Source organism: Triturus cristatus, chromosome 8, assembly GCF_964204655.1.
Source record: "Triturus cristatus chromosome 8, aTriCri1.1, whole genome shotgun sequence".
Classification (NCBI taxonomy): domain Eukaryota; kingdom Metazoa; phylum Chordata; class Amphibia; order Caudata; family Salamandridae; genus Triturus; species Triturus cristatus.
The window spans coordinates 602,659,555-602,686,444 of NC_140591.1; the positions used below are offsets into that span (position 1 = coordinate 602,659,555).

The window sequence follows — 26,890 nt, forward strand, 5'->3', positions numbered from 1 at the left end:
ACACTTTAATTGCATTATTAAATTTGGAGAAAAACATGCAAGAGAGATTATAAGATGAATGACCTAATTTTACTCTTGAATCCAATTTACAGAAGACAGTCGAGACAAGAGGGAGCTGGTGAAGAAGTTTGAAAAGCAGAGATTCAGTTGATGCAAGAAATGACCAGGAGGAGAAGTTTATATCCTAGTAGTCGGTAAGTAAGACCAAATACCTTTGTGCTTGTCCCGCTTATGCTTTAGCTGTGATGGTCTTAGTCTGGCTAGAGCCTGCTCACGATTTTTCACAAAATTAGGACCAGGAAATACAATGGGGCCTCGGGAGAGACATTTTGCACATGCAGAGGAAAGCACACAAAATGGAAACAGAGCGCAAAAAAAATAATTAAAAAGCATGATATGACTGGACAACTGCTTTAGCATTTCAAGCTAGCAATTATTTCAAGGTGCAATATTTAATATGTTTTCACTTGCTGTTATATATTAGAACATTGGAGTCAACAGTAGCAGCCAAATCAGTAGATTCATATATGTGCTTAAAAGTTTAACTATTAACAAAACTGCTAAATATATCTTAGGTTATCACAAAATAACCTAAATTACAGAGCTGTCACTCACAATAAGGATTTAATGGTGCACACCACAAACGTAGACATTTGGAAAAAATCAATATTGCACCTTTAACTGCTCAGCTGAACTATTGACAAGACACTTGCCATGGGATGCAAACTTTGCAATACAAGCTTTGCCTTAATTATGCCTCACAGATTTTATGACTAAATTTAAGAAACACAGATTTGAGGAATTACAATTCAGGACTACATGACAAAGTTACCAGATCAGCAGAGAGATATGCTTAAAATCAAAAAGGTTTGTTAATTCCAATGCTGCAAAGTTCCGATTGCTTCAAAACACAACGGTTTAGTTCAGCTAGTTGATTAAATGTTACAAAGATAATTTCTTACCATGCTCACGACACAAAGATTTCACAACAGGTATGTACATAACAAAATAGGAAAAATTTATTTTGAACCCACTCATTGTGCATAATGCGTTGAGTTTGTAAAGTTATTAGACAATTGTAGTTATCCATTTAAATCTCAAGAATCCAGGTGATCGAGCTGAAAGACTTTAAGAAGGATATCTGTGGTTGCACTAGTGCGTCAGTTGTCTAGAGGAAAGCGATTTTATTATAATACATGTTGAACATCACACTTTGAAATAGAAAGGTTTTTCTTTAATCCAAGATCCTTTTACAAAAACCCGTTAGGAGATTGAAGACCAATGGTGTGTAATAAATATATTTGCATAGTTTACATAAACACAAACTCTTTCACAGATACTTGAATTACAGAGCACAAGAGTGATACAAGACGAAAAGAGTCTGGCTCTGCTGTGAATACTGTGTAAAATCCAGAAGCTCACAAAGTGATGTGTTCTTCAACCTTCAGTTTAAACTATATTCAAATGGGCTTAGAGCGAAGGAAAATCCTGTCCAGGAATGCATAACTCAGTAGATGGTATTCATAGTTGTTGCAGCCCATCCTTGCTACAATAATCTCCGAAGTAGAAGCAAAGACCAGTTACTGGAACAAATATTGTATTCACTCCCGAAATTCAACTTTTTGAATCAACATGGGAATAAGAACGCTAGCCACAAAGCACTCTAAATGCTAAAAACCTGAACCCACAGACAGAAGGATAACACTCCACAGAACATCACAATTTCTACTTTTTACCATGAGAGTTACAACCTACAGAAGGTCTTTGAAACAAATGAGGTTGCTCAAGGTAGCTAATGTTTGGACAATGCATTAAGGAGAAGCCATGCCCATGACAGAGGTAAAGTATGGGGCATTCATTATACTCTCTGCAGACCCCAATTCTAAAGTAGTACACGATCACACAATGTTGTGGAGAAAATGTCTCACAAAACTATGTAATTTCTTCAACAGCCTCAAAAAAGTCAGCCACTCGTATGGTCATGACTTGATCTATACGGTACAACTGAGACTAGCAAAGTGGAGAAAGGCGAATAACAGATGTTTCACCCAGAAAGGTTTGGTAGTTCATAAAAAACATGCTTAACATGACATGTGAACAATTATCAAATGGGAATATGGTCACGGTGCTGCATGGTCTTTAACAGACATACACATATCCCAGTTGCTGTATTATTTAGCAGCATGTCCTTTCTAAATAGCAAAAACAGACAGCAAAAGAAGCCACATAACCCATGAGCAGAATTATGTTTCTTTCCTGCTAATGTAATCAGTGTCTCTAATGATATCTTAGCATGCAGTCTTTTTTGACACACGGCTGGTTAACAAGTGGGAACACCCAATGGCAATCGCAAAACTACTGTTATCTACACTCTTTAACCAGAAGTGCACACAAATTTAACTAATATCATTGGGTTTCATAATTTCCAAATCACATGGCACACAAGGCAAAAACCTTAAGTACTGAAATGTTCAATTTGACTCAGTTAATGACAGGACTGATAACCAGATTGGCAGAGGTTCTCTTCTAATTCTAATCCACGTATTTCATTAAAATAGCTTTGGCTATCTTACTGAGGAGTGAATGCATTTAGAAAAAGCTCAAATACTAAAATGTTTTGATTCTATTGTTCAGTCATTGCAGAAAACGATTTCGGAGAATTGTATTAGAATGCCGACAATTAGAAGAATCAGATTCAACTAAAGAAAATAATACAACTCAAACAAAACTGCTTCAGATCCACATAAAAAAGCTCAAATAAGTACTATGGGGAAATATTCTAGATTAATTTTGGGTTAACGAAGTAGGCACCTGAAACATGGTACTGGGGCTCATTCTGCATCATCCAGAACACACACCCGCAACCTTCCTTAATGCTGTCCAGCTTGTTCATCGGCATAGCTCTTCTCATTCTGAGTCAGCATCTGGAGACAGAAAACTAACTTGACCCTAGTAAATGTTCCATGGACTTTCACTTGTTAAATCAATATATGGTATGTTTATTGCACTTCCTGTTGTATCTATCAAACCACAATATTGATGGTCATAAATGAGCATTACCAAAGAGGAGAGGCAGCTGTGAACAGTAGTGCTTTACATCTAAACTCCAGTGACAAAAGATTATGGTACAAAAGAACATTCCCTATATGCTTGTTTTCTAGTTGAGATCATTAAACATTGCAGATACATTGTCTAAGACTTCTTTGGTATTACAGCCAGGATTCCTATCGAAAGAATAATTGAATAAAGAATGGGGGGGGAGGAGCGGGAGAGACAGCTTTAGCTTGGCAAGACATTCTGTGGTCATATGAAGTGGCCCAATCAATGGCACTGAGCTTACATCTAAGCCGATGAGAATGTGATAGTGGGAGTATATGGGAAATAAACAAACCCGGCAAAGTGCAGGGCGGTGACGGGAGATGGTAAGGGAGAGGACAAAGTTAAGCTCAGTAGTCATAGGCTCTGCATCTTTTGTCAAACGGCAGGAGTCAAAAATACACCTTCAGAAAAGAGCTAACTTTTTTTGGGCAGCTCACTAGGAAGTACCTTGTAAGATAGACTCCATCAAGTAAATGAGATGAAATAGAGGCAAGCATAGATGCATAGTGCTGTATTACTATGGGTCGTCATATGCATCCTGCTAGTTGTTCAGTTACTGCCATTTAAGACCAGATGTCACAAGTCAGATGATGTCCATTTTCAGCCTAGTCCTTTAATATGGAATAATCTGTGACATGGCATCTGGAATCAAAAGGCAGTCTTTGACTTCTAGATAGTCAAAACCAATCACTTACATGGTCTAAGTGATAGATACTTTGCTAATGATGCATAACACATATGGTTTTAAAAAGAAACGGACAAGACCATTAACTAATGTAAAGCTCTCAGTAAAGGAAAAAATGAAATCGCATTTCTGAGAACCCTTAATAAAACAGGTGGCAGCATTCTGGATAGCCTGAGAATGAGAACAAGTATCAAGGTAGTTTAAGGTTAAGGTATATTTCATTAGTCCAAATGTAATGTTACTAACAATTAAACAGCTGTTAAACTACCAGAGTCAGGCAATACAAGTTTTAGGACAACATTTTGAGGTGATAAAAGAAGGCAGATTACACTATTATTCTGGGGCCCAACTTAAACCTAGGGGTTGTGGGACATATCCCCATGAAGTGCATTTAAGTCCACCATCTCCTCCACCAACAGGGTCTATCCAGATGTTAGCTAGACACAGATTATCCATACATGAATGGATTCTCATACTATACTCTTGGAATTTGGTAGTAGGGACACTACGATCCCACCCCATACAGATACTGATTTTGATGTTATCAGCAGACATAAAAATGGAAGACAACAGACCAGCCAGGAGCACAGCATAAAGACAAAGTTAGGTGATTGCTGTCCCCTGAGGAAATCCCTTATGGGTCCTCATGAATCATATGTAAACGAAGGGAATAATGCTTTTGAGAGTGATGAGTCAGAACGGAAGTAAACCAATACAACACCACTGAACCCAATCACTGGAGGAAGAGAATGTAGTCACTGAGCGTATTAAACTGTCCACAAAATTCCAATAAGCTCAGCTACAGTGTTACTGTCACAGGCTATTCAAATGTTGTATAGACTGGCCAGTACTCGCTGTGGGAACAAAAGCACACATCACAAGCATTAAAGAATGTCACCCCTCCTGCCACAGACTATCCTGACCCTCTCTTTTCCCATCTTTAACTTTCCCTTTCGCCCTTCCGCTCAACTTCGCCTCCTTTCCTAGATCCCCTTTCTCTCTTCACTAACTTACAATTGGCTTACTTGTAAGGGTTCTAGTTCTGCACCTAATTAGTAGTTCAATGTAAATCTCACCAATACCTTTTAGGAGAAGTAGCACTATATACAGCAATTGGTGCCCGGACAGTTTTTAAACAGCCAAGTGACTGAGGACACCAAAACCATGTTATTGGCTGGAAGCAACGGAATTAGAATGAAATGTGTTGGATTAGCAAAAGTGTCACTTTTTCATTGTTCAAAACACAACTGCATGCTTAAATGGAACAGGAATGTCTAATCTAGAATAAGAAATTTAGAAAAACCAAGCGAGCTGGGGCCTAGAGAGCTGCCAGCTCTTGCAGGGGCCTCATAGAGTTGGGATGCAAAGAAGTGGTTTAAGATCAAACAAAATAACCTCATCATTAGTTGTTCAGAGGTAGAGAACAATTATAATTCCTGCCTATGCTCAAACAGAAATTGTAACTTTACAAAGCCTTGAGGGGGAGAAACCTATCGGTTCATAACCTTAGTGGGTATTTTACTATCACAAATATTTCTTTCTGGATGTTGAGTGGTTCAAGAATGGGACTAGGAATGAGGCATTATACTCCTGTGGCATCTTTGCATTTTAGTTCCTTGACAGCACAAGATAAAAATCTTTGAGCGGTCTTAACAAAAGATTTGTTTTGAGTGTATATTAACAAGAGTAAACTGCATCATTTACGATACCAGCTTGCTGAGTACCTTCCACAGTCCACACCATCTCAAAATGGAGTGGTTTTTTTAACAAAATATAATGCATATCACATTCACAATAGATTCGAATATTTAACAACACAAAGTACAAAAACAAACACGTGTTAGCTAAATTGTTTTACAACTTATTTTGGAAAGGGTATTTCTAAGATGCTGCATGTTGATAAAGTGCAAAATAGTAAGATCTGAATCAATTCCTTAGCCCAGTGAATGTTATTCACCAAGTCCAGGTAATTAAGAGTTGCTTGTGAATTGCTGAGAAATAAGTTTCCTAATATTACGAGTCTTCTGATTATTAGATATAATCAGATTAAACTTGCCAACATGTGACAAATCTAAATGGGCTTGTGCTTAATACATATGTATTCTGATTGCCCACTGGATAAACTTTCAGAGGAAATAGAAAGTCTTACCTCGTCCTTCATCTAGTCTATGTCTTCTGTTCACGCGCTGTCTCTTTTCGTCTTTACACTGCTGAAGGTGTTCTTCCATGTTAACACCAGGAACAGGAACAGCTATGGCAAGAATTAACATGTAAAAATCAAGTTTGAAGGGCTTGCCAAGAATGAAACATGAAAAACCCACCCACCTGAAAAGGTAGACTTTTTTTTGCGAAAGATGACACTTTCTAAAGACAAGTTTTGAATCTGCCTTTTCTTGGAGGAATGAGAACTTATATCAATCGCTCCACTTCACATATGTGCACAGCAACACTTTATGAGCAGCACCTGCAGCAACAAAATACTGCCACATAAGCAACATTCTATACCAACACTCAAGCCAAGCAACATCTATTCCTTACAAATTTAAGCAGCTTACCTTCCACTCATTTTCACTCAGCTACACACCCAGGTGCAGAGAAATGTCTTATGACAAGAGCTCAAATCGGCTCTTCACGAAAACACCTCCCACAAATGCCACTCTACCAACCAGCACCATTCTAACTAAGCACAAGGTACCTGTCCACAAAGCATTTCGGGGTCTCATCAGGAAAGCTAGACTAATGCAGCTACAGTACAATGCAAGACACAACCATATAAAAACAAGGTTGCTGTCCACAGATAACACCAGTAAAGTAAACAAGAGAGAAATGTTGCATGTCTTGGAAAAATCTTCAGCATTAAGTCTACAAGGTCCCTCATAACACACAGAATCAGCCCTTTAAAATTTATATTTACATGCAAGTGTTGGGAAAATGATTTGGTCATTAGGTTTATTTTGCACCCAATGAGACTTCTTTACCAAAGACTCTTGAGCCCCCAGGCAAGATAATATAAGGATAAGGAGGGCTGGGAGGGGCATGTGTCCTTAGTTGTGGGGAACAGGCTGAAGCATGTTACGGTCATGAGAAAAGTCCCAAATTGTGTCCAGAGGATACACTAACAAACTATGATTGGCTAAGGTCTCCAACTCACTTCAAGATGTGTCCATACAAAGCAACTTTGATCACTGCTTGTTTCGAGAAATATATATCAAGTGTCCTATAGTTGGGTGTTCTGCAACCTGATTTTCACCGCCCCAAGGCAGGATAAGGTAAACTGATTCAAAGAATTGGGCACTAGAGTTCCACAAACCTAAATCCTAGCAAGCTACTTCCACCACTCTTCCAAGTATGAGCTCTGGCAAGATTAGGTCACTTGACTCGCGCCGCCATCTCTCCCCTCACCCCCCCCCCCCCCCCTCCCCGAAGGCAAGGAAGGGAAATGAGCCCTGTTGAATGTATTCAGCAAGCACTGTGTTTCCATTCTGCCCCCATGGTGGGAGGAGACATGGACAATACCAGTTTTCAGTAGGCATTCCCTTTAAAGACCATTCTTCATTAGAATGATTAGTAATAGACATAGTTTGCCCCTGAATGCATAGGGTGGAACCTGGATCTCAATGTGCAGATTTGGCAGCATTTTTCTCAGCCATCTGTCCAATGGATGTTGGAAAAACGCAGTGCCATTCAGGAGAATAAGGACCTCAAAATGTCTGAACAACAGTTAAGAGTGCTTTCCATGGTCTATCAAGGTATTGAATTCACTGTACATACGTATGGGTGTAGAAAACCATAACACTGTAGAGACAACTGGTACAGATCCGATTCCAAAACCTCAAGATTTTGTATGAATCCAGCAACAGCTCAAAACACAGTAGACATGGGATTGCTAGATCACCAACGAAGGAAGTTCAACTAAGGAAAAATATGCATTTTCAGGAGTTCGTACAACTATAATCCACACACAGGAAAAGCAGTGGGTATATTTGGGTAGAGCTTGGACAAAGGCAGGCACAAACTCATGTATTTATCCCCTTTGCTGTGCAAAATGTTCTGGCTCTGCTCAAAGTGCAGAAAGAAATCTCCACATTTGGAGAGGAAGAGATGCATCATATACACAATTAACGTCCAAAATCTGCATCTCTGTCGAATAGGAAAGAACAGCACTGAAGACATGTGCCCCCAACAACATTTTGCCTGCTGACCATTTGTTGTCTGTACAAACGGCTTTAAGATAATTCAACCTTTTTATTTTAATATGCACTTTCTCCCAACAGCCATGCTGAAATCTGGGACTTTGATACTATCCACTTTCCTTGCATTACTGACATGTTACCTGACACAGCTGTGATGTTCCACATATCATTATAAAGCCTAAAAACACAAGATCTCCTTCACAACGTTTTTAGAAGTCTCGCTGTTTTTGTACTTTTTTAGGTCAGGAACTCACACATACATACCACCAGACAACCCTCTCCTTTAATAACTAATAAGTTCAGTGAGCAGTAACGATGCCTCTGGTCCTCTGTGCCTGTACTGCGCAATTATATGTGCCTATTTTCAAATATGCTAACTCACTGATTCTGAATTTTGATATATTTGCCAGTCCTACTAGATTACTCTTCTTCGGAAAGGAAACAAATAAGACCCAGACACTACAACACTGATAGACTAACGCACACAAATTGTAAAACGAATTGACACACATTTTGGAAAAACATATGATGTTTTAATTTTTTCTTTTTTTTTTCTTTTTTTTTAAGATTCTCCACCAATAGCTATTATTTATTCCATCAGTGGCCCCCAGATCTTTCGTGCCTTAGCCATGCCTTTCCTGCCTTTGCATTCATATAATACCCTCTCCAGATTATAAATGTGATAGAGTCTAGCATACCAAGCCTGGTAATTTGGGGGATCTATGTCCTTCCACCTGGTAGAAATAAGTAACCGATAGATGGCAGTGACCATAAAGCAAAAGTAAGTTGCACTGTGGTTTAACTGTAAGCTTTCGTCAAAACCCAGTATCATCATAGTTGGAGTTAATGGTATTAGTTGCCCCAGGTTTTGACATAGAAAACGTTCAATGCCTGCCTTTAAACTATTCAGTTTACTACAGTCAAAAAACATATGGCTAGTGTCCGCCGGGCCCTGGTCACATCTAGGACACTTATTATTATCCCTTCTTCCCCATGCCCAGAGTTTGGCTGGAGTAAAATACAGTCTAAACAACGTTTTAAAGGTTTGGGCTTTAAGATTGGCGGTCAAAAAGGTCTTATTAGACAACTCAAGTGATCTACAAATGTCTACATCCGGGTTATTTAATTTATCTGCCCAGGCACTTTCTACCTTAGAGAGATCGTCCATTGTGGCTGTCGTCAGCATTATATACACATCCTTAACTCGATATTGTTTTTTATTCAGATATTCTAATAATGGGATTGTAGGAAGGTTAAATGGTTGTGGAACCAAACTATTTATAGTCGCCCTAATTTGTATATATTTGAAGATGGTTCGGGAATCGACTCTGTATCGTTCCTGAAGGTCTCGAAACAAAAACCACCCCATTTAGATCAGTAATATCTCCTATACTTCTGATTCCTGCTTCTTCCCATGTTCTCCCTATATTATCATACTTTATCGCCGGAAAAGCAGATGTGCGCCACAACAGTATACATCTATGAATTCTGGGAATTTCCAAATGTTTACAGATCTTCCGCCATACGTTCCCAGCTGCTCTAATAATCTTAAAACGCGTTTTTTTATAGTAACTGCCTTCCAGCTGCCTTAAGGCGAGCCCTGGCGCTAATTTACCCATTGCAAGTTCATAAATAGATGGTATATCCTTGTCCCCTTCTAGGACGCTAATTGCCCCTGCTGAATCTGGGGTCTGTGGCCTGAATAAAACACTCATATGTTGCAGCATTACTGCCCAAAAATAGAACAGCATATTTGGGACCGCGAGTCCGCCCCGATGTTGTGGTAAGGATAAGTATTTTATTGATCTTCTGATTTTCCCAAAGCCCCAAATAAATTGACTAAACATTTGCTCCATCTGTTTAAATAGTAAATTTTCCGGTTCCAATGGTATACAGCGAAATAAATAAAATATTTTAGGAAACATCGTCATTTTGATGACATTTACTCTACCGATAATAGATAAATGTAAGTTATCCAGTCTCTTCAGCTCACCCTTAATTTTTGTAACTAATGGTGACAAATTTTTATCCCATATTGTACCAACCTCCGCTGTTAGCGTTCTAACCAAATACGTGGCTGACTCTGTCCGACGTGGATCCAGAAACTGCGTGTTTTTCGAACATATAATTTGAGTTTTGTCCGTGTTTAAACTATATCCTGACAGTTTCCCAAATTCTGCTGCAAGCCTCTCAATCTGATTTATAGCCGCAAGCGGATCCGTAGTAATTACAGCAATGTCATCTGCATAGGCTAAAAGTTTGGTTTTATATCCGAGGATCTCTACTGATTTAATTAGTTGATCCTCCATTATGGACTTAATCAAAGGATCGATATAAAGGGCAAATAATATAGGGGAACACGGACACCCCTGCCGTGTCCCACGAGTAATCCTGATCCTACCAGACTCCTTTCCCATTAACTGAATTCTAGCATGTGCGTTATAATACATGGCCTGTATGGCAGTTAATATCCGTGGGCCGAATCCCTTAAGACTTCAATTTTTCCAAAATATGCCCATTCGACTTGATCAAAGGCTTTTTGAGCGTCGAGCAGAATCAGCGACATTTGTATCCCAGAGGCCTCGGCAATATCAAATAATGAAATAACTCTGCGGACATGATCCGTAGTACTTTTACCGGGGATGAAGCCATGTTGCCATGGACTAACAAGAGTCCCAATTATCTTAGACAATCTTATGGCCAATATCTTTGAATACAATTTCTCGTCTGCATTAATTAAAGAAATTGGCCTATAAGCGGTGGGATCCTCCGGCTTCTTGGCCTTCTTCAAAAATATCACGATGTTTGTATCCTGCCAGGATTGTGGTGGAACCCCCTTCTGTTGAACTGACAAAAACAGATCCAACAATAAAGGAGTCAATTCTGTTTGCAAAGCTCTATATATTTCGATCGGGATCCCATCCGGGCCCGATGCTTTGCCTAAAGCCATTGTACTTAGGGCCTCGGAAACCTCACTCGACGTAATGTCCGCTTCAAGTCCCAACAACTGAGGATCTTCATTACCCAATACTGTCCCTATTTCTTCCGTTATCGGGTCCCTAGATCTATAGAGGTCCTGATAGAAATCCATAAGTACATTTAATATACCTGTTAAATCTGTAACCAACGTACCATCTTTCCCTCTTAATTTTGAGATATTGTTTACCGTCGCCCTTTGTTTGATTCGCAATGCCAGATGTTTCCCTGTCATTTCCCCATACTCATAGTTCTCCCGTGTAGCCATTTGAAACCTTTCCGCTCCCCTTTTATTATAAATTCCGTTAATTTTGGCCTTAGTCCTAATTACTTTTAACTCTAAATCCGTTTGCCTCTCAATCTGTTTATGTACTATAGCTTCCATATGTTGTCTCTCATTCGTACTCAGTTCCTCTATGAGGGCCAGTGTTTCCCCTCTCAGTTGTCTCAGAGGTGAAATTACTAGTTTTGGTCTATTCCATCAGAGTCCAGCTTTAAAAGCGTCCCAAACATTTTCTCTAGAGGTACTATATCTATTTATCTCAAAGAACTGATTGGTCCATCTCCTAATATGTACAATAAATCCTTCTGTGACTAACAGTTTTTTATCAAATGACCACTTTGAGAGACCCTTAGTATATGCGCACGCCTCAATACTCAGGACTAATGGATTATGGCTGGGGCAAGATGGCGACCGAGTGCTAGCCTGTGCTAGCCGCGTCGAGGTTGATCCACCCTGGTGATGGCGTGTTAGCAGACTTTTCAGTAGTATCAGCGGTATCAGCGGCGAATGGCGAACTACCCGCATGGAGTAATCACCCTAAGACTTTTTTCAAAAACGGAGCAGTACTCACCTGCGTTTAAACGTGGGACAGCGGTGCTGGCAAGATTTGTCGAGGAGCTGATCGCGGGCTGTCGTGGCTTGCTGCAGGGGTTGCAACGTAAGCAGCGGAGCAGAGGAGAGCGATTGTACTCCCGTGTGTCGACTATGCCTCCGAAAGTTGGGGATAAAGCCAGAGGCGGAGCGGGACAATCGGCCCCCGGCAAGCCCCTGCCGCAGCTCCAACAACCCCAGCAACAGTCTTCGGATCCAGGAGATGTCTCATCAACACCTCCTACAGTACAGGGACGCCGGCAGCAAGACGGAAAGGGGAAGGTCCTGGCAACGCAGCCCCGGCAGCCCGCGTCAATCGTGGATTTGTTCCGGGGGATAGGGAGCAGCGTAGGCTCCACGCTGACAGGAGATCTATCCGTTGTTAATCCCCCGACTTCAGAGGAGATTGCAGACGAACAGAATGTGACGGGTAAGCCACCGCTGAATCAAGGAGAGTCAGGTAACCAGGATGAATGCGCTGAACCACATACTAGTTCAGAGGTAATTACGGCTGAAGAAAGCACAGTTCAAACTGACTTAAGTATTGGGATTGCCCATATTGACACTTCAGGGGTAACCCCTTGTCAACAGGAGGTAAGGAGGGGGCAGCCCCAAAAACCACAGGCTAAAGGGGTAAAGGGAGCTGCTCCTAAAACTCCTTATAAGACTCAGGGGCTGCAACGTGTGGGTAAAGAGAAGGATGTTGATTCTGAAGCGAATGAGGCCAATGACTTTTTTTCGCTCTCTGATGCTACCTGGTCGGGTCTGGGTTCTGGCCAACAGACCAACTCCGGGTCTAGTGAGGAGGATAGCCTTTCAGGCACTGATGGTCAGGGAAGGGTGACTTCTGTTAGAAAAACGCACTCCTGGTCTGGGAAAGCGGGAGGCAAGCAAACCGATCTTAGATGGGATTATTCTTTGGGTGATCAACTGGGGGTTAGAAATCGGCTTAATGAGGAGAAAGGCTCAGAAGGTTCATTGACACCCTCCCCAACCCTCGAGTCCATACTGCAGTGCGTAATGGCACACAGGGAAGAAGCCAGACTGGAAAGCAAACGCTCTCAAAATGCTAACCGGAAACTGCAGGGTGCGGTTCGGAAAGTCGCCAAAACATGCAATGATATATCTGATCGGATGACAGAGCTGGAAACACGGACATCGGCGCTGGAAGATGACATAGTAGGTGCAAGAGGAACAACTTACGGACATCCACTGGAAGTTGGAGGAGGCAGAAAACAGACAAAGAAGGAGCAACTTGCGCTTTCTTGGAATTCCGGAGGGGAAAGAAGGGTCTGATGCACGTCTTTTTATGGTCCAGCTTCTGGAGAAGTCTTTTCCCGACCTGGCAGGCTGGAATTGGGCACAAGAAGTGCAGAGAGCACATCGAGTGCCATTTAATATTCGACAACCAGCCCGCCCGGATGCAAAACCTAGGGCACTTCTGGTTTACTTTGGGAACTTTCTATTGCGACAGAATGTGTTTGAGAAAGCCAGACCAGAAGCTCAACGGGTGGCGGATGGGTTCACCTTCTTTACTCGGCCGGACTTCTGTCATGTTACTGTCGAGCAACGATGGCGTCTGCGGCAGTTGATTTCCCAGTTTCAAGTAAAGGGTGCACAGGCTTTTCTTCTTAGTCCGGCTCGCTTGAAAGTTATATGGAAAGACCAAACTCGATTTTTTTCCTCCGAAATTAAAGCCAAGGCCTTCTTGAATGCGGAGGAGTGAGTCATTGTATGTGGACTAAATTTACAATTTATACAGGAAGAGCAAAGAGAGGGGGGGGAATAAAATGGGGGAGAGGGGGGGGAAATAATAATAAAAAGTGGGCTATGAGAATGTGTACCAAGTAGAGTTGGATATTTTTTGAAAAATAGTTTCTATGATTTCTCTTTTGCCTGGGAATAGTATATTAATGAAAAGACAACAGCAATATGTTGTACGCCGTCACTAGGGTTTGGATCACCATTCATCATTCACAGACCTAGTTAGGTCTGAATGCCTCATTTCACAGGGAGGGGGGAGGGGTGGGTTCGTGTGTGGGAAGGTAAGGGAGGGAAAGGGGGGTAAAAAACAAATACCAAGACAGTAAGTTAGAACAGAATGTAAAACGTACCAGTGAAGTGGTAGCCGTTATAGTTTGGGAGGGCTTTGAGTGGTTGGAAAGTTTCTTTTGGTATAATGAAAGCCGCAAAGGAAGGGTTAGGAGACAGACTAAACAAGGGCAAAATTCAATATGGGTAGGCTAACTATATCCACAATTAATATTGGTGGATTAAATGATAGAAATAAAAGAAATAGGGCCAGAGAGATGCTGCGAGGTATAGGGGCAGATATTATATGTCAACAAGAGACACATATTCCATGGCAGAAAAGAGAGATTAATATTATACCGGGCTACGCTCAGGTTGTCTGTTCTTCTCAATCCACTAATACGAGAGGGGTGGCTGGCTATACATGTATCTGGACGATTGCTTCCAATTGAACGGGTTAAGTCGGATAAATCTGGGCGGTGGGCCATCGCCTCCGTACTAAATCAACTCACCATCTGTACAGTATATGGCTCTAACCTTGATGATACAGATTTATGGTCTAAATTAGAGATTGAGTTAGTAGCCTGGCCAACACCATTAATCATCTGTGGGGACATGAATATTCATGTAGATACCGGCAGATGGGGAAAGGATAGCTATTTAGGGCGGAAACCTCAGGTTTTTAAAGCTATAAATGCTATTACTAGTTATGGGCTGGTGGATATGTGGTTTTGTAAGAAAGCAGCAGATCCTGGGTATACTTATTTTTCGTTTCCACATAGGAAGTATGTTAGATTGGATTATTTTCTGGCTTCCGCTTCTCTCATTGAGGGAGCGGCTATTAAAAGACTTCCGAAAATCTTGTCGGACATATGATGTTTTCAAGGGGAAACAGAGAAGATGGATTTAGAGCATTCATTTCCAGTGCAGGCACGTATGCCACATACATAACAAATCCAGGACATTGCACTTAACCTTACCTAGTAGAAGATCTAAAGGGATCATTTCTTTCACAGCATCGAGAATTCCTCTCTGTCTTGCCTCCTGGCCATCTAGTTCCCTCGCACAGGCCTTGCAGCATCCGCACGCTGCACATCCAGACTCGCCTGAACCACAGCCACAGACACTATAGAATAAAATAATTATGTTTTAATAAAATCAAAAACAATCTTAGGCAACTACAACACATGCCAGAAATCCTTTTACAAAAGCTTGTCTCCAATTCCTTATTACAGACAACTAGTGACATCTCTAGTTGCTTGGAGTAAAGAAGAAACTGTTCAACTATAATAACTTTTTCTTCTTCTCTCTTTCTACATTAACAGTGATAAGCAGAAAGTAGATATTTACGTAAAATATATCTGTTTGCATGCTTTAGGTAAATATCAGAAAGGTCTTTCTGGGTGCTTGTCCACAGCGATTTTTAAAATCTGACTTGTATTACATGGATTCCAATATATTTTTGCAACAAATATCTAATTTTTAGTGTGTTTAATTTTGCACTACAGCATCTACATTTATTCTTCATGTCTAAACACACCCTATCTGTTCCATATGAAAGAAAAGCACAGCAAAGATTGAAGAGGTTTGTGGGAAGGTGACAGTGTGGTCGTTTCTCTATATGGTCTTGGAACTCTTTGGTGATATGCAAAATCCTTATATGTACAGCAAAGGGTAATTTATGCCATATACATTTACAAAATGATTTCACAGAACGGCTTTACAACAGACTTACATTAAATTACAGATATTACATGTCTCATCCTATTATCACAGCCTAGTTAGAAAACTAGGATGAAAGGATAACTAGAAACTAATTATCACACCCTGAAAACTGTCAACAATTCAAGAAACATCTGACTCAGACTGGGCTTTAAAACTAAATGCGAGTCAAAAAATAAGACCTAACCTGTGAGGTAACTTATTTAAATCTGGCAGCAGAAAAGCATCAGTTATATATTCAGTAGATGTTACACTTATACTATTAATTTATCTTTAAACATTTGTTTTAAGAGAAACACATTAAAAAGTAAGCACACAAAAATACGGGTGAGCCCCCGCATCTTAAAATCATTTTTGTCACCCAATATTCCAAGGGAAAAAAGAAGGAAAGTAAAGACAAAACAGCAAAAAGAAAATAATTCATAAGAAGAAAAAAAAAAAAAATCAATCAACAATTCAGGACAGTCACTAACCACTGAAGAGACCCCATGCCCTACTCCAAGGAAGTTAAGTAAGCACAGGTTCAGGTTTGGGCTTATCTTATTCATATCTCACAAATGTGTGTCCTTGTTCAGTATCTCATGCAAGAAGAAAGACCCTTTGGACCTTGGTGCTCTTTATATGGTGTAGAGAGGTCTTTCTCTGCTATGCCACTATACACCTTGCCATGTAGTGGACTGTCACCTGGCCCTTCATCTTGTGAAGATATTTTTTTATTCCCAGCAGAGCTGGTTTTCTCCGATGTCAATGGGTCTAGGGCAAGGAACATGTACTTTCATCTTACAACATACCTTAGTTTATTGCTTGTCTTTATATCTCAAACAATCTTTTCTCTGCTCCAGGCACTTTTTAGAATTAACACAGTCTACATCCACAACTCTAACAGCAGGAGGGTTAGTGGGCAATCAAAAGGTTGTATCAAAAAACACACCTTTGCAACAGTTTGGTCCTCCAGCCACCCCATCAAACAGACCCACACACCATTTTCAATATACTGCAAAAGTCCAAGTCATGAAGGAGTCCTACTAAACAAAGCTATTTCCCTATGCGAAAGTGCTCCAAATGTTTGATTGCATTTCCAACTTAATCATGGTGTCATCTCTGCATAGCTGAAATTCGATCATCCCCCTGATGGGGGACTCGACAGTAGAATGGGATACTCAACCGAGCCCACATTCCCCTCCACTTCTTGCATGCTGACCATCAATAAACACACTGCTAGAAAGCCTATTCATTTTTAATGTCACCACCTTGATCACTTGTTCGATGTTGCCAGTTTTGGAATTGACATATGCATGCAAAGAATTAATGGAGAGTAAGAACATTCTCTTTCCTGGAGAATGTAAATCTTCTGAAGACTCACTGTGTGAGTGTCTCGGAGAGCCACCATTGTTATAGATTGGCATGTCTGAGGGGAATAAAACCTGACTACAGTCGGTTTCCATTTTCTATAAAATTATTTCCTCACCAACCTAGAGATATCGGAGCGTTACTACTTTTTCCTATGTGTTTAATGTAGTTCATACCCAAAGATTTACACCAGGTACACGAGAATCAGATAACAGTGTATTCTGTTATATTAAATAGCGTAGTTCGTCAAAAATCTCTGAACATATAGCTGGCCAACAATATTTTGTAGTTCCTTGTTTTATACTATTTCTTACCCTCCTGGTACTCTGTCGGGACGTCCGCTGCTGACACAGCTGGCTCCATAACCTGTACAGTCACCACACACAGTGCACACCATGCACTGTTCGAGCTTCCACTTGTGCATGCCTGGAGGACACATCATTGACTTTTCATCTTTATCATCTAGCTCTTCTTCTAGGTCTTCATCCATTGCTGTAGCCATGTTTTCAACCCCAAATCCTACCGAAATTATGGTAAATTAAAAGACATCAATATATCACACATTTTCAAGTTGGACAAGCCACAATGGAGTTGAATTTGTTGCAAGAGATGATAGATACGCCCTACAATAAATATTAGTACCACCAAAATCTATTTAGAAATATTTTAAAGAATCCCAAGGCACACTGCACATGGAGTGGGATCGATTGCATGGCTTGGTGATGGTCCCACGGATCACAGCCTCACACACCATGGGCCTTATTATGATGTTGGGCGGACTTGCGTCCGCCAGACACTGTCACGTATATGGGTCCGACCGACCTCCTGTCAGGGGTCCCGACCGCTAAATTATGATGCGACCACACATGGTGCGGTCGCAAGCTCCCTTTACTGTATGGGAGCTTGTGCTGCAGTCGGAAACTGGCTGCAGCACAAGCTCCCATACAGAAGGAAAATGCTACTTTCCATTATGCATCTGTTCTTGACATGCAGAGCTGAAGATTCGTATACTTGTGCATAGATCGCCAGCTAGTGTTGGGCTCGGATGTTTGCACTTTGTTTTTGTCTTGGAAGAAATCTTTGTACTCACGAGGTAGGTGACTCCTCCTTAGGACGATACTGCGCATGGGAATCAACTCCATCTCCAGATTGTTTTGCCATGGAGGGTTATGATGGAGTCAGTAATCTTAGTAAGATGGTACTGGGACAGATAGAGGTAGCCACCGCTAAGGAGGTAACTACTGTATAGTCTATGCACAAGTATACAAATCTACAGCTCTACATGCCAAGAACAGATGCATACTGGTAAGTAGCATTTTCTGTTCGAGGCATATGAGCTGTAGATCGTATACTTGTGCACAGACTATACAGCAGTTACCTCCTTAGCGGTGGCTACCTGTTATCTGTTGCAGTGGTCTGAAAAAGTGTTTTTAATACAGCCTGGCCCACACTAGCTTGTTGTTTTGCTTGCACATCTACACAATAGTGTTTTGTGGAAGTGTTAGTGTACGTTTGGCTTTAGCATAGCATATTTGGATGCATTAAACAATCCACCTTGCAATTCCTGCTTTTGTAATGGAATTGCCCTTATGAGGTGGAGAAAAAGCCACAAAGAGTTGTTTAGTTTTTCTGAAGGATTTTGTTCTTTCAATATAGTAGAGTAGTGGTCTTTTAATGTCCAGCGTGTGAAGAGCTTCTTCTGCCACTGAGTCTGGTTGTGGGAAAAAGACTGGGAGTTCAACAGACTGATTAAGATGGAAGGCAGAAACGACTTTAGGTAAAAATTTTGAGTTAGGCCCAAGAAACACTTTGTTATGATGGATTTGTAAAAATGGTTCTTTTATGGTTAATGCCTGGATTTCACTAACTCTTCTGAGAGATGTGATAGCGACTAGGAAGGCTAGTTTCCAAGTGAGGAATTGTAGTTCGCATTTGTGCAAAGGTTCTAAAGGGGGACCCATGAGTCTGGTAAGGACAACATTTACATTCCATACCGGAGAGGTTGGAATTATTCTTTTAAGTCCTTCCATAAATGCTTTAATAGCGGGTACCCTAAACAAGGATAAGTGTTGTCTGTTTGGAGATAAGCTGCTATTGCTGCGAGATGTAGTCTTATGGATGTATATGCTAGGTTACATTGTTGTATGTGTAAGAGATAACATGTTTTCAATAGAAGTATCTAGTGGACTGATGTTATTTGAACAGTAAACTACAAATCGTTTCCACTTTGCGGCGTAACATGCTCTGGTGGTAGGACGTCTAGCCTCCTTAATGATGTTCATGCAGTCTGGTGGGAGATTGAGGTAACCGAACTCTAAGACTTCAGGAGCCAGATCGCAAGATTGAGTTGATTGGGATCTGGCTGTCTTATTTCTCCATGGTTCTGGGTAAGAAGCTTGGGTGAGAGGCGCAGTTTTAGATGAAGAACTACTGATAGTTCCAAGAAGGTTGTGAACCATGGTTGCCAGGGCCATGTTGGAACAACCAGGATCATTGTGAGGGAATGCTGTTTGAGCTTCCGAACCACTAACGGAATTAGTGGGAGAGGCCGAAAAGCGCAAGCAAATTTGCCTGACCAGTTCATCCGTAGCGCATTGCCTTTGGACAATGGGTGTAGATACCTGGCATTTTTTGTTTAGATGTGTTGCGAACAGATCTATTTGTGGCTAGCCCCACATGTAAAAAAAATGGAAGAGCTTGAGGATGAAGTTCCAATTCGTGAATCTGCTGTGTTTGACGACTGAGCAGCTCTGCAATCGGATTGTGTACTCCTGGGAGGTGTTCTGCAAGGAGATATAGGTTTTGCAGAATGGCCCATCTCCATATGCTTTGAGCTAGGTGTGAAATCTGTAGAGAGTGTGTCCACCCTTGTTTCTGTATGTAGTACATTGCTGTCATGTTGTCTGTGCGGACCAGGACAGCTTTGCCTACGAGATGGAGTTGAAAGGATTTTAACGCTAGAAAGATTGCCAACAATTCCACAGAATTTATGTGGAGGGGTCCACATGCCCTGAATGGTATGGTTTTAAAGATGAGCTCCCCAGCCAGTGAGCGATGCGTCTGTTGGCACTATCTGTGGAATCGGGTCGAGGAACGGCTGCCCTTTGGAAAGGTTTTGTGTATTCCACCACTGCAGAGAGATGGGTGCAGCTGTCCACCAATGCCAGATCTGTTAGCAGACCTTGAGCCTGGTTCCACTGACATGCCAAACAAACACTCGTGTAGGGGACGCATCTGGAGTTTTGCATAAGGGACGAAGAGAATGCAAGAGGCCATCATTCTTATCAACTGCATGAACACTCAAGCTAGTAATGAGTGTGGAGTCTGAAATTTGGATATTAGAGCTTGCATACTGTTTATCCTGAGAGGGTTGGTGTATGCTAAAGCTTTTGAAGTGTTTATTGTAGCCCCTAGATTTGTTGTGTGTTGGGACGGCTGGAGGTGGGATTTGGTGGGATTCACCATAAAGCCCAAGTTGTGAAGCAGGTGGATTGTCTTGTGTGTGTTGCACACAGCTGCTGTGTGATTTGGCTTTTATGAGCCAGTCGTCCAGATAAGGGAACACGTGAATGTGTGGTCTTCGTAAGTGAGCTGCCACTACTGTGAGGCACTTGGTGAAGACTTTGGGTGCTGTAGTCACTCCAAACGGAAGGACTTTGAATTGATAGTGTTGGCCGTCCACCACAAACCTGAGATATTCTCTGTGAGCGGGGTGAATGGGAATATGAAAGTAGGCATCTTTTAAATCTAGAGTGGAGAGAAAGTCGCCTTGTTGAAGCAGTGGGAGCACCTGTTGGAGAGTGACCATGTGGAAGTGGTCTGACTGAATGTAGAGGTTTAACGGTCTGAGGTCTAGTATTGGCCTGAGAGAGCCGTCCTTTTTTGGAATTAGAAAGTAGAGGGAGTAAACTCCTGTGCCTTGGTGATGTAAGGGAACTGGTTCTATTGCATATTTTTGTAATAGAGAAAGAACCTCTTGTTTCAGGAGTGGGAGGTGTTCCAGGGACATTGGACGTTGTCTGGGAGGTATATTTGGGGGAGTAAAAGTGAGTTCCAGGCAATAACCATACTGGATAATTTGTCTTACCCACTTGTCTGTGGTGATGGAATTCCAGACAGGTAGGAACTGTGAGAGGCGTCCCCTGACAGGAGTGGGATGGTCGGGGGGGGGGGGGGGAGTGAAGGGAAGTCACTGCTTGGTGGTGGGGGAGTTGCGGGTATTGTTACCGCGACCTCTTCCCTTACCATTGTTGCCTCTGAACCCTACACGAAAGTATCCTCTGGAGGAATTGTTTTGATTGAGGGCTCTTATAGGAAGAAGAGGGATGCTCCGAGCTAATTGTTTTGGAGCCAGCCCTGTAAAAGGAGTGACAAAATGAACCCTTAGGGGATTGCAAGGCCCCCATGGACTTGGCAGTCTTTGTATCCTTTTTCATCTTTTCTAAAGATGTATCAACTGTGGGCCCAAAAACATGCTCTTGGTCGAAGGGCTGGTTAAGAATAGTGGACTGCACTTCCTGTTTGAATGCGGAGATTGGGAGCCAAGCATGCCTGCGTAGCAAAACGCTGGTATTAATAGCATGAGAGGCAGTATCCGCTGCATCAATCGCACATTTGATTGAGGTATTTGTTATTAATTTTCCCTCCTGTATAAGGTCATTGGCTTGGTCTTTAAATTGGTCAGGAAGATGTTGCATTAGCTTTTCAAGCTCATCGTAGTGAGCCCTGTCATATCTGGCAGCCAACAAAGCTTGGGCATTGGTAATCCGCCAATGATTTCCAGCCTGTGACGCAATACGTTTTCCAGATGCATCTATGGGTTTGGATTCCTTATCAGGAAGAGAGGTGTCGACTGTGCTTTGTGAATTTGCTCTCTTGCGTGCATTAGACACTACAAGAGAATCCAAAGAGACCTGACCTTTAATGTACACTGGGTCATTGGGAGCTGCCTTATATTTTTTGTCTACCCTGGTATTAAGAGTCCTGGTTCTGACGGGGTCCTTAAAAACCTCTGGTGCATGTTTTAACATGCCTTTTAATATTGGCAGGGTATGTGTGGATGTTTGTGTGGGTGTAAATGTTTCCAGTAAAAAATCTTCTAAAGGGTCAGAGTGTAGCTGTAACCCGTGGTACTGAGCAGCTCTGTTAATGAGCTGCGCAAACCCAATATTGTCATCTGGTGGAGCTGGACTAGTGGGGTACAGGTTCGGGTCATTGTGTGGGTCGGGATCTGTGTTGTAATCATCCCAAGGGTCTAGGTTGTGTGAATGGTATGTGCGTCATCATTTTTATCTGGATCTCCATCCCCCACTGTGACAAAGTGCCATCTTTCTTGCATGGTATGCCCCCACTTTTTGCTGAATTGCTGATGTACTTTGACTGAGTGCGCCCTGGACTCCTGCCAATCAGGTGCCCAGGGCCTATGTTCCTTTCCTAAACAGAAACCTCAAAACCAAATTGGCAAACCCTGGCCACATGTCAGCCCCTGGTAAATGGTACCCTAGGTACCCAGGGCCTTGTGACCAGGGAAGGCCTCTAAGGGCTGCAGCACTCATTGTGCCATCCTTAGAGGACCTGTACCCTAACACACACACACTGCCCTGGCAGGCTGAGTGTCTGGGTACAAGACAACACAGAGAGACAACATGGCACACATCCCTGTGTGCCATGCCCACAACCTACACTGCCCTGGCATACATCAGCCACCCCTCTAGCTGGGTGCCCTATGCCAGTGGTGTGGGCACAGCGGCAGGAGCCCTGTGCCCCTACAGTACCCAGGTCCATTCCTGGGCCCTGTAAGTGCAGTGCTGCCATTTAAGAGTACATGGTGCTGGGAGCTTGTAAAACACGAACTCCACAGCACCATAATGGCAGCACTGAAGACTGAGAAGTTTGGTATCAAACTGCTCAGCACATTAAATCCACACTGATGGGAGGAGCCTAGCGCGCAACCAAGATGGCCGCGTAGGCACAGGGCTCCCGAGGGCCTCCACAACCTCCCACGTCTATCCTGAATTTATCCTGATTCTATCGACGGGCTTCTACGGGCGAACCTACGTGGAGGTGATACCTGTTGTCCAAATTCGAATCGGACATCGGGAACCGGAATAGCATCGAGTCCAAGTTGGCGGCCTACTCCGGACCTTGCCCCGGACTCGAGTTGGCATGGTGCCCGGGCAGAAAGTGAACAACAACGGCATGCGGGACTTGGACCGGTGCGCACCCCCTACTTTCACTTTCGGGTCTCCTCGCTGAAACTGAGGGGCCCTGGATTGTCAGCACAGATTTATAGTGGGACGACTGGGTATCCTGCCTGTTCTTGGACACTAGCCTGGATTACCTTTCGGGATCACCGAGGCTCCCTAGATAGGCTCTCCGGGGATTGCTCATCGTGTTGGTGGCCGACACCCTTGGCGACCATCAGACAATGGCGGCTAGATTGGACGGAGATAAGCAAAAATCCAAGACGACTAGGCGGGGAGCTCAAACTCAAGCTAACAACATGGATCGCTATACCCAGTCGAGAGGTTCCCCTGGTGGCCCTCATAAGTCACCGGAGAGATCCAAGGATGGCCCGGGATCGTCGACGGAGTTGACATTGCAGGACGTCATGGGTGCCATTGATGAGATGAAAGTGGCGGCATTGGCCCATAAATTGGACGCGGTTTTGATCGACGTTAAACTAGTCAGAGCGGACCTTTCACAAACAAATGAAAAGGTCAAATCCTTGGGTCTGACGACGTCGAGTCTGGTAACGGACGTGTCTGACCTGCAAGCCGAGGTCCGCTGTCCGTCGACTGGAGGATTTTGAAAGTAGGGCTCGGCGGAATAATGTGCGCATAATCGGGGTGCCGGAGAAATCGGAGGTCCCTGCGGCTGACCTCTTCGTGGAAGACCTTGTGCTCAACCATCTCGCACCCAAAGGCTTGAGTAAATTCTTTGCGGTTGAGCGGGCCCATAGAGTTCCGGGTGGCAAGCCCAAACCGGGCGCTCCGCCATGGCCCATCATCGCCAGAATTTTTCATTTCAGGGACAGGGATGCTATACTGCAGGCCTAGAGGGTGAGTGGGCCGACGAAGTTCGAGAACACTCATATCAGTTTCTACCCACAATTGGTCCAAAAGCAGCGACAGGAGTTCATGGGTGTCAAGCGGCGGCTGAGACACATGGACCTGAAATATGCGATGCTTTTTCCGGCCAGGTTGCGTGTTGAGTTTGAGGATCGGACGCACTTCTTTGATCGGCCGGAGGAGGTTGGAGATTGGCTTGATACCCTGCCTCAGCAACGACGTCGAGTGGGACAGACCGCAGGGAACGGCGTAGGCCTGGATGGACAGGAATAGACTTTTGGTTCCCAGTGACTGACTACTGTGATGACACTTCCATATTTTGGTTTATTGTTTCTATTCAATGCCCGGGGGTTGTGGGGTGCTCAGTGAGGCTCTTTCCTCCTCTGGGGTCTCTTTTGGTAGCGTAGTTAATGTTAGGGCGACAGGCACACTGCAAGTTGGGGGGGCTACATGGGCTCACGCAGGGGTGCAGGGTGGGGGGAGTTGTAACGGGAAGGTTGGGGGGAGGGAGGGAGTTGGGGAATGTTTGCATGTTCTACAAGGCAACGTCACGCCATACGATTGGTGGTTGGGACCGTGTTCTCTGGGGGGGGGGGGTTGTGCGCTGGGATGGGGGTAGGGGATTGAGAGTACTCTTGTGGAATGTGAATGGCTTGGGGGATAGGATTAAACGCGGAGTAGTGCTGCAGTTTTTGAAACGGCTGTCGCCAGATATCGTCTTTCTGCAGGAAACGCATCTAATTGGGAATTCTTGCCATGCTATGAATAGGAGAGGATATCGTCTCGTTGCGCACTCTGGTTTCACTTCTGGCTCACGCGGGGTGGGCATCCTGATTAGAGCCTCTCTCCCGTTGGAGGTGGACGATGTGATCCATGATGATAGAGGGCGGTATACTGCACTTGTAGGCCGATGGGAGGGCAGAACCATCTCGCTCGTTTCTGTTTATGTCCCACCAGGATTACAGACCGTAACTTTCGCTGATTTGGGGCGAATGGTCCTGGGGCCGGGCTCCCGGGGGGGGGGGGGGGTCTGGTGGTGGGGGGCGATTTTAACTCTGTCGTATCTGGCTGGGCGGATCGTCACCCTCCCAGGGATCTCCCGGGGGCACAGGCCTGGCTGAGTGAGTTTATAGAAACCCTCGTACTGATAGACTGCTGGAGACTAATGCACCCGGGGCAGGCGCAATACACTTTTCACTCAGGAGCCCATGGGAGTTTGTCGAGACTTGATTATGTCCTTATGCCGGCGGCCCAAGCTGTGATGATTAGAGAAGTAAGACATTTGGCCCGGGGTATTTCCGATCACTCCCCACTACTGTTGCACATTGGGGTCACCCACGGGGCTGAGGGGAGGGTGGCACCGATAAACCCCTGGTACCTGCGTGATCCTAAAATCCAGGCGGACCTGGTCAAGTCTATTGACCGCTATTTCACTGAAAACGTGGGGTCAGTGTCCTCTGCTGTCTCGTTATGGGAAGCCTTCAAAACAGTGCTCCGTGGGCAGGCTCTTTCTCTCATTTCCCACTCCAAGAAAAGCAAGACTGAAGAGGTGGTTCGCCTTGAAAACAACATAGCCAAGTTGGAGGGGGACCTGGAACTGGGTGTTACGAAAGATACGTTGCATGTTCTCAGTCTTAAGCAGCTTGACTATAGAACGTTGGTTACTGACGCAGCCAAAGTGATGAGTAGAGAGCAACAGGGGCGCTTATACGATGTGGGGGACAAGGCTGGTAAACTGATTGCATGGTTGGACAAGAAGGAGAGAGCGAGTCGAGTGGTGCCGGTTATTGAGAGAGCGGATGGCGTGCGTGTGACTGACCCTGTGGAAATTGTTGAATGTTTCGCGACTTATTTCCGTGACGTATATTCTTCAGTCTCGAATGGTCTTGAGGATGACTCATCTGTTGCTGAGAGATATAGTGTTGCCGTCTTTGTCAGAGGCGAATAGGGCACTGATGGATGCGACGTTGTCGCCTGACGAGATTGCTTTGGCCATTCGCTCGATCGCTTCTGGCAAGGCCATGGGTCCCAATGGCCTTCCCATTGAACTGTATAAACTGCGCCCGGACAAGATGGCGCCTCACCTCCGCGACATGTTTCTTGAGGCACATGACGTGGGCTCCCTCCCCTATGATCAGCGTCTCGCTACCATAGTTGTGATTCACAAGGAGGGGAAGCCGCGGGATCGGTGTATCTCTTACAGGCCCATCTCCTTATTAAATGCTGAGCCTAAAATTCTTGCTAAGGTTCTAGCTAACCGTCTGGTTGGGGTCGTCGGCGACTTGATCCATCCGGACCAGTCCGGTTTCATACCTCACCGTAATACAGCCCTGAACCGGAGGCGTCTTCATAGAGTGCTCGCCAGAGCGGAGTACATACGTGAACCGGCCGTTTTGGCGTCCTTGGATGCCACTATGGCGTTCGATACCCTAGAATGGCCATATCTTTGGGCGGCGCTTGCGAAATTTGGTTTTGGCACCGGGTTTATCGGTTGGGTGAGGTTGCTGTATGAGGAACCGTTGGCTCAGGTAGTTGTGAATGGCAGAGTGTCGGCGCCCTTCGGGTTGGGAAGAGGCACGCGGCAGAGTTGCCCGCTGTCACCCCTCCTTTTTGCGCTTGCTTTGGAACCTCTGGCTGCCTGGTTACGATGGGAGCCCTCATTGCGCGGCATTAGGTGGACGCCTGAATTTGAGGACTGCATTTCTCCTTATGCGGACAACATTCTCCTGTACCTCACATCTCCCCGGCAGTCTTTGATAGTACTGGTCGATGTTCTGAACTCATTTGGTCGCAACTCCGGCTTGATGGGCCTGAAACACCGGACTAGGAAGGTCTGGAGGCAGGGGCAGCAGGGGGGTGGTGGACTGACCTGCACGCTGGCCCCATGACC

The 26,890-nt window shown here is 43.8% G+C and overlaps 1 protein-coding gene across 15 annotated transcripts in view; it reads right to left on the reverse strand.

Moving 5' to 3' along the window:
* MYCBP2 (MYC binding protein 2) overlaps positions 1-26,890 on the reverse strand; it is a 1,771,217-nt gene that overhangs the window by 1,450,356 nt on the left and 293,971 nt on the right. For 14 of the 15 annotated variants that reach the window (XM_085622060.1, XM_085622057.1, XM_085622054.1 and 11 more), the window contains exons 15-18: positions 17,245-17,449; positions 14,839-14,984; positions 5,934-6,035; positions 213-314 (exon numbers count right to left, since the gene is read on the reverse strand). In XM_085622060.1, the coding sequence (XP_085478186.1) occupies positions 213-314; positions 5,934-6,035; positions 14,839-14,984; positions 17,245-17,449 (555 nt within the window). The remainder of the gene's footprint in view (positions 1-212; positions 315-5,933; positions 6,036-14,838; positions 14,985-17,244; positions 17,450-26,890) is intronic. The other variant, XM_085622055.1, reaches the window with a different exon arrangement.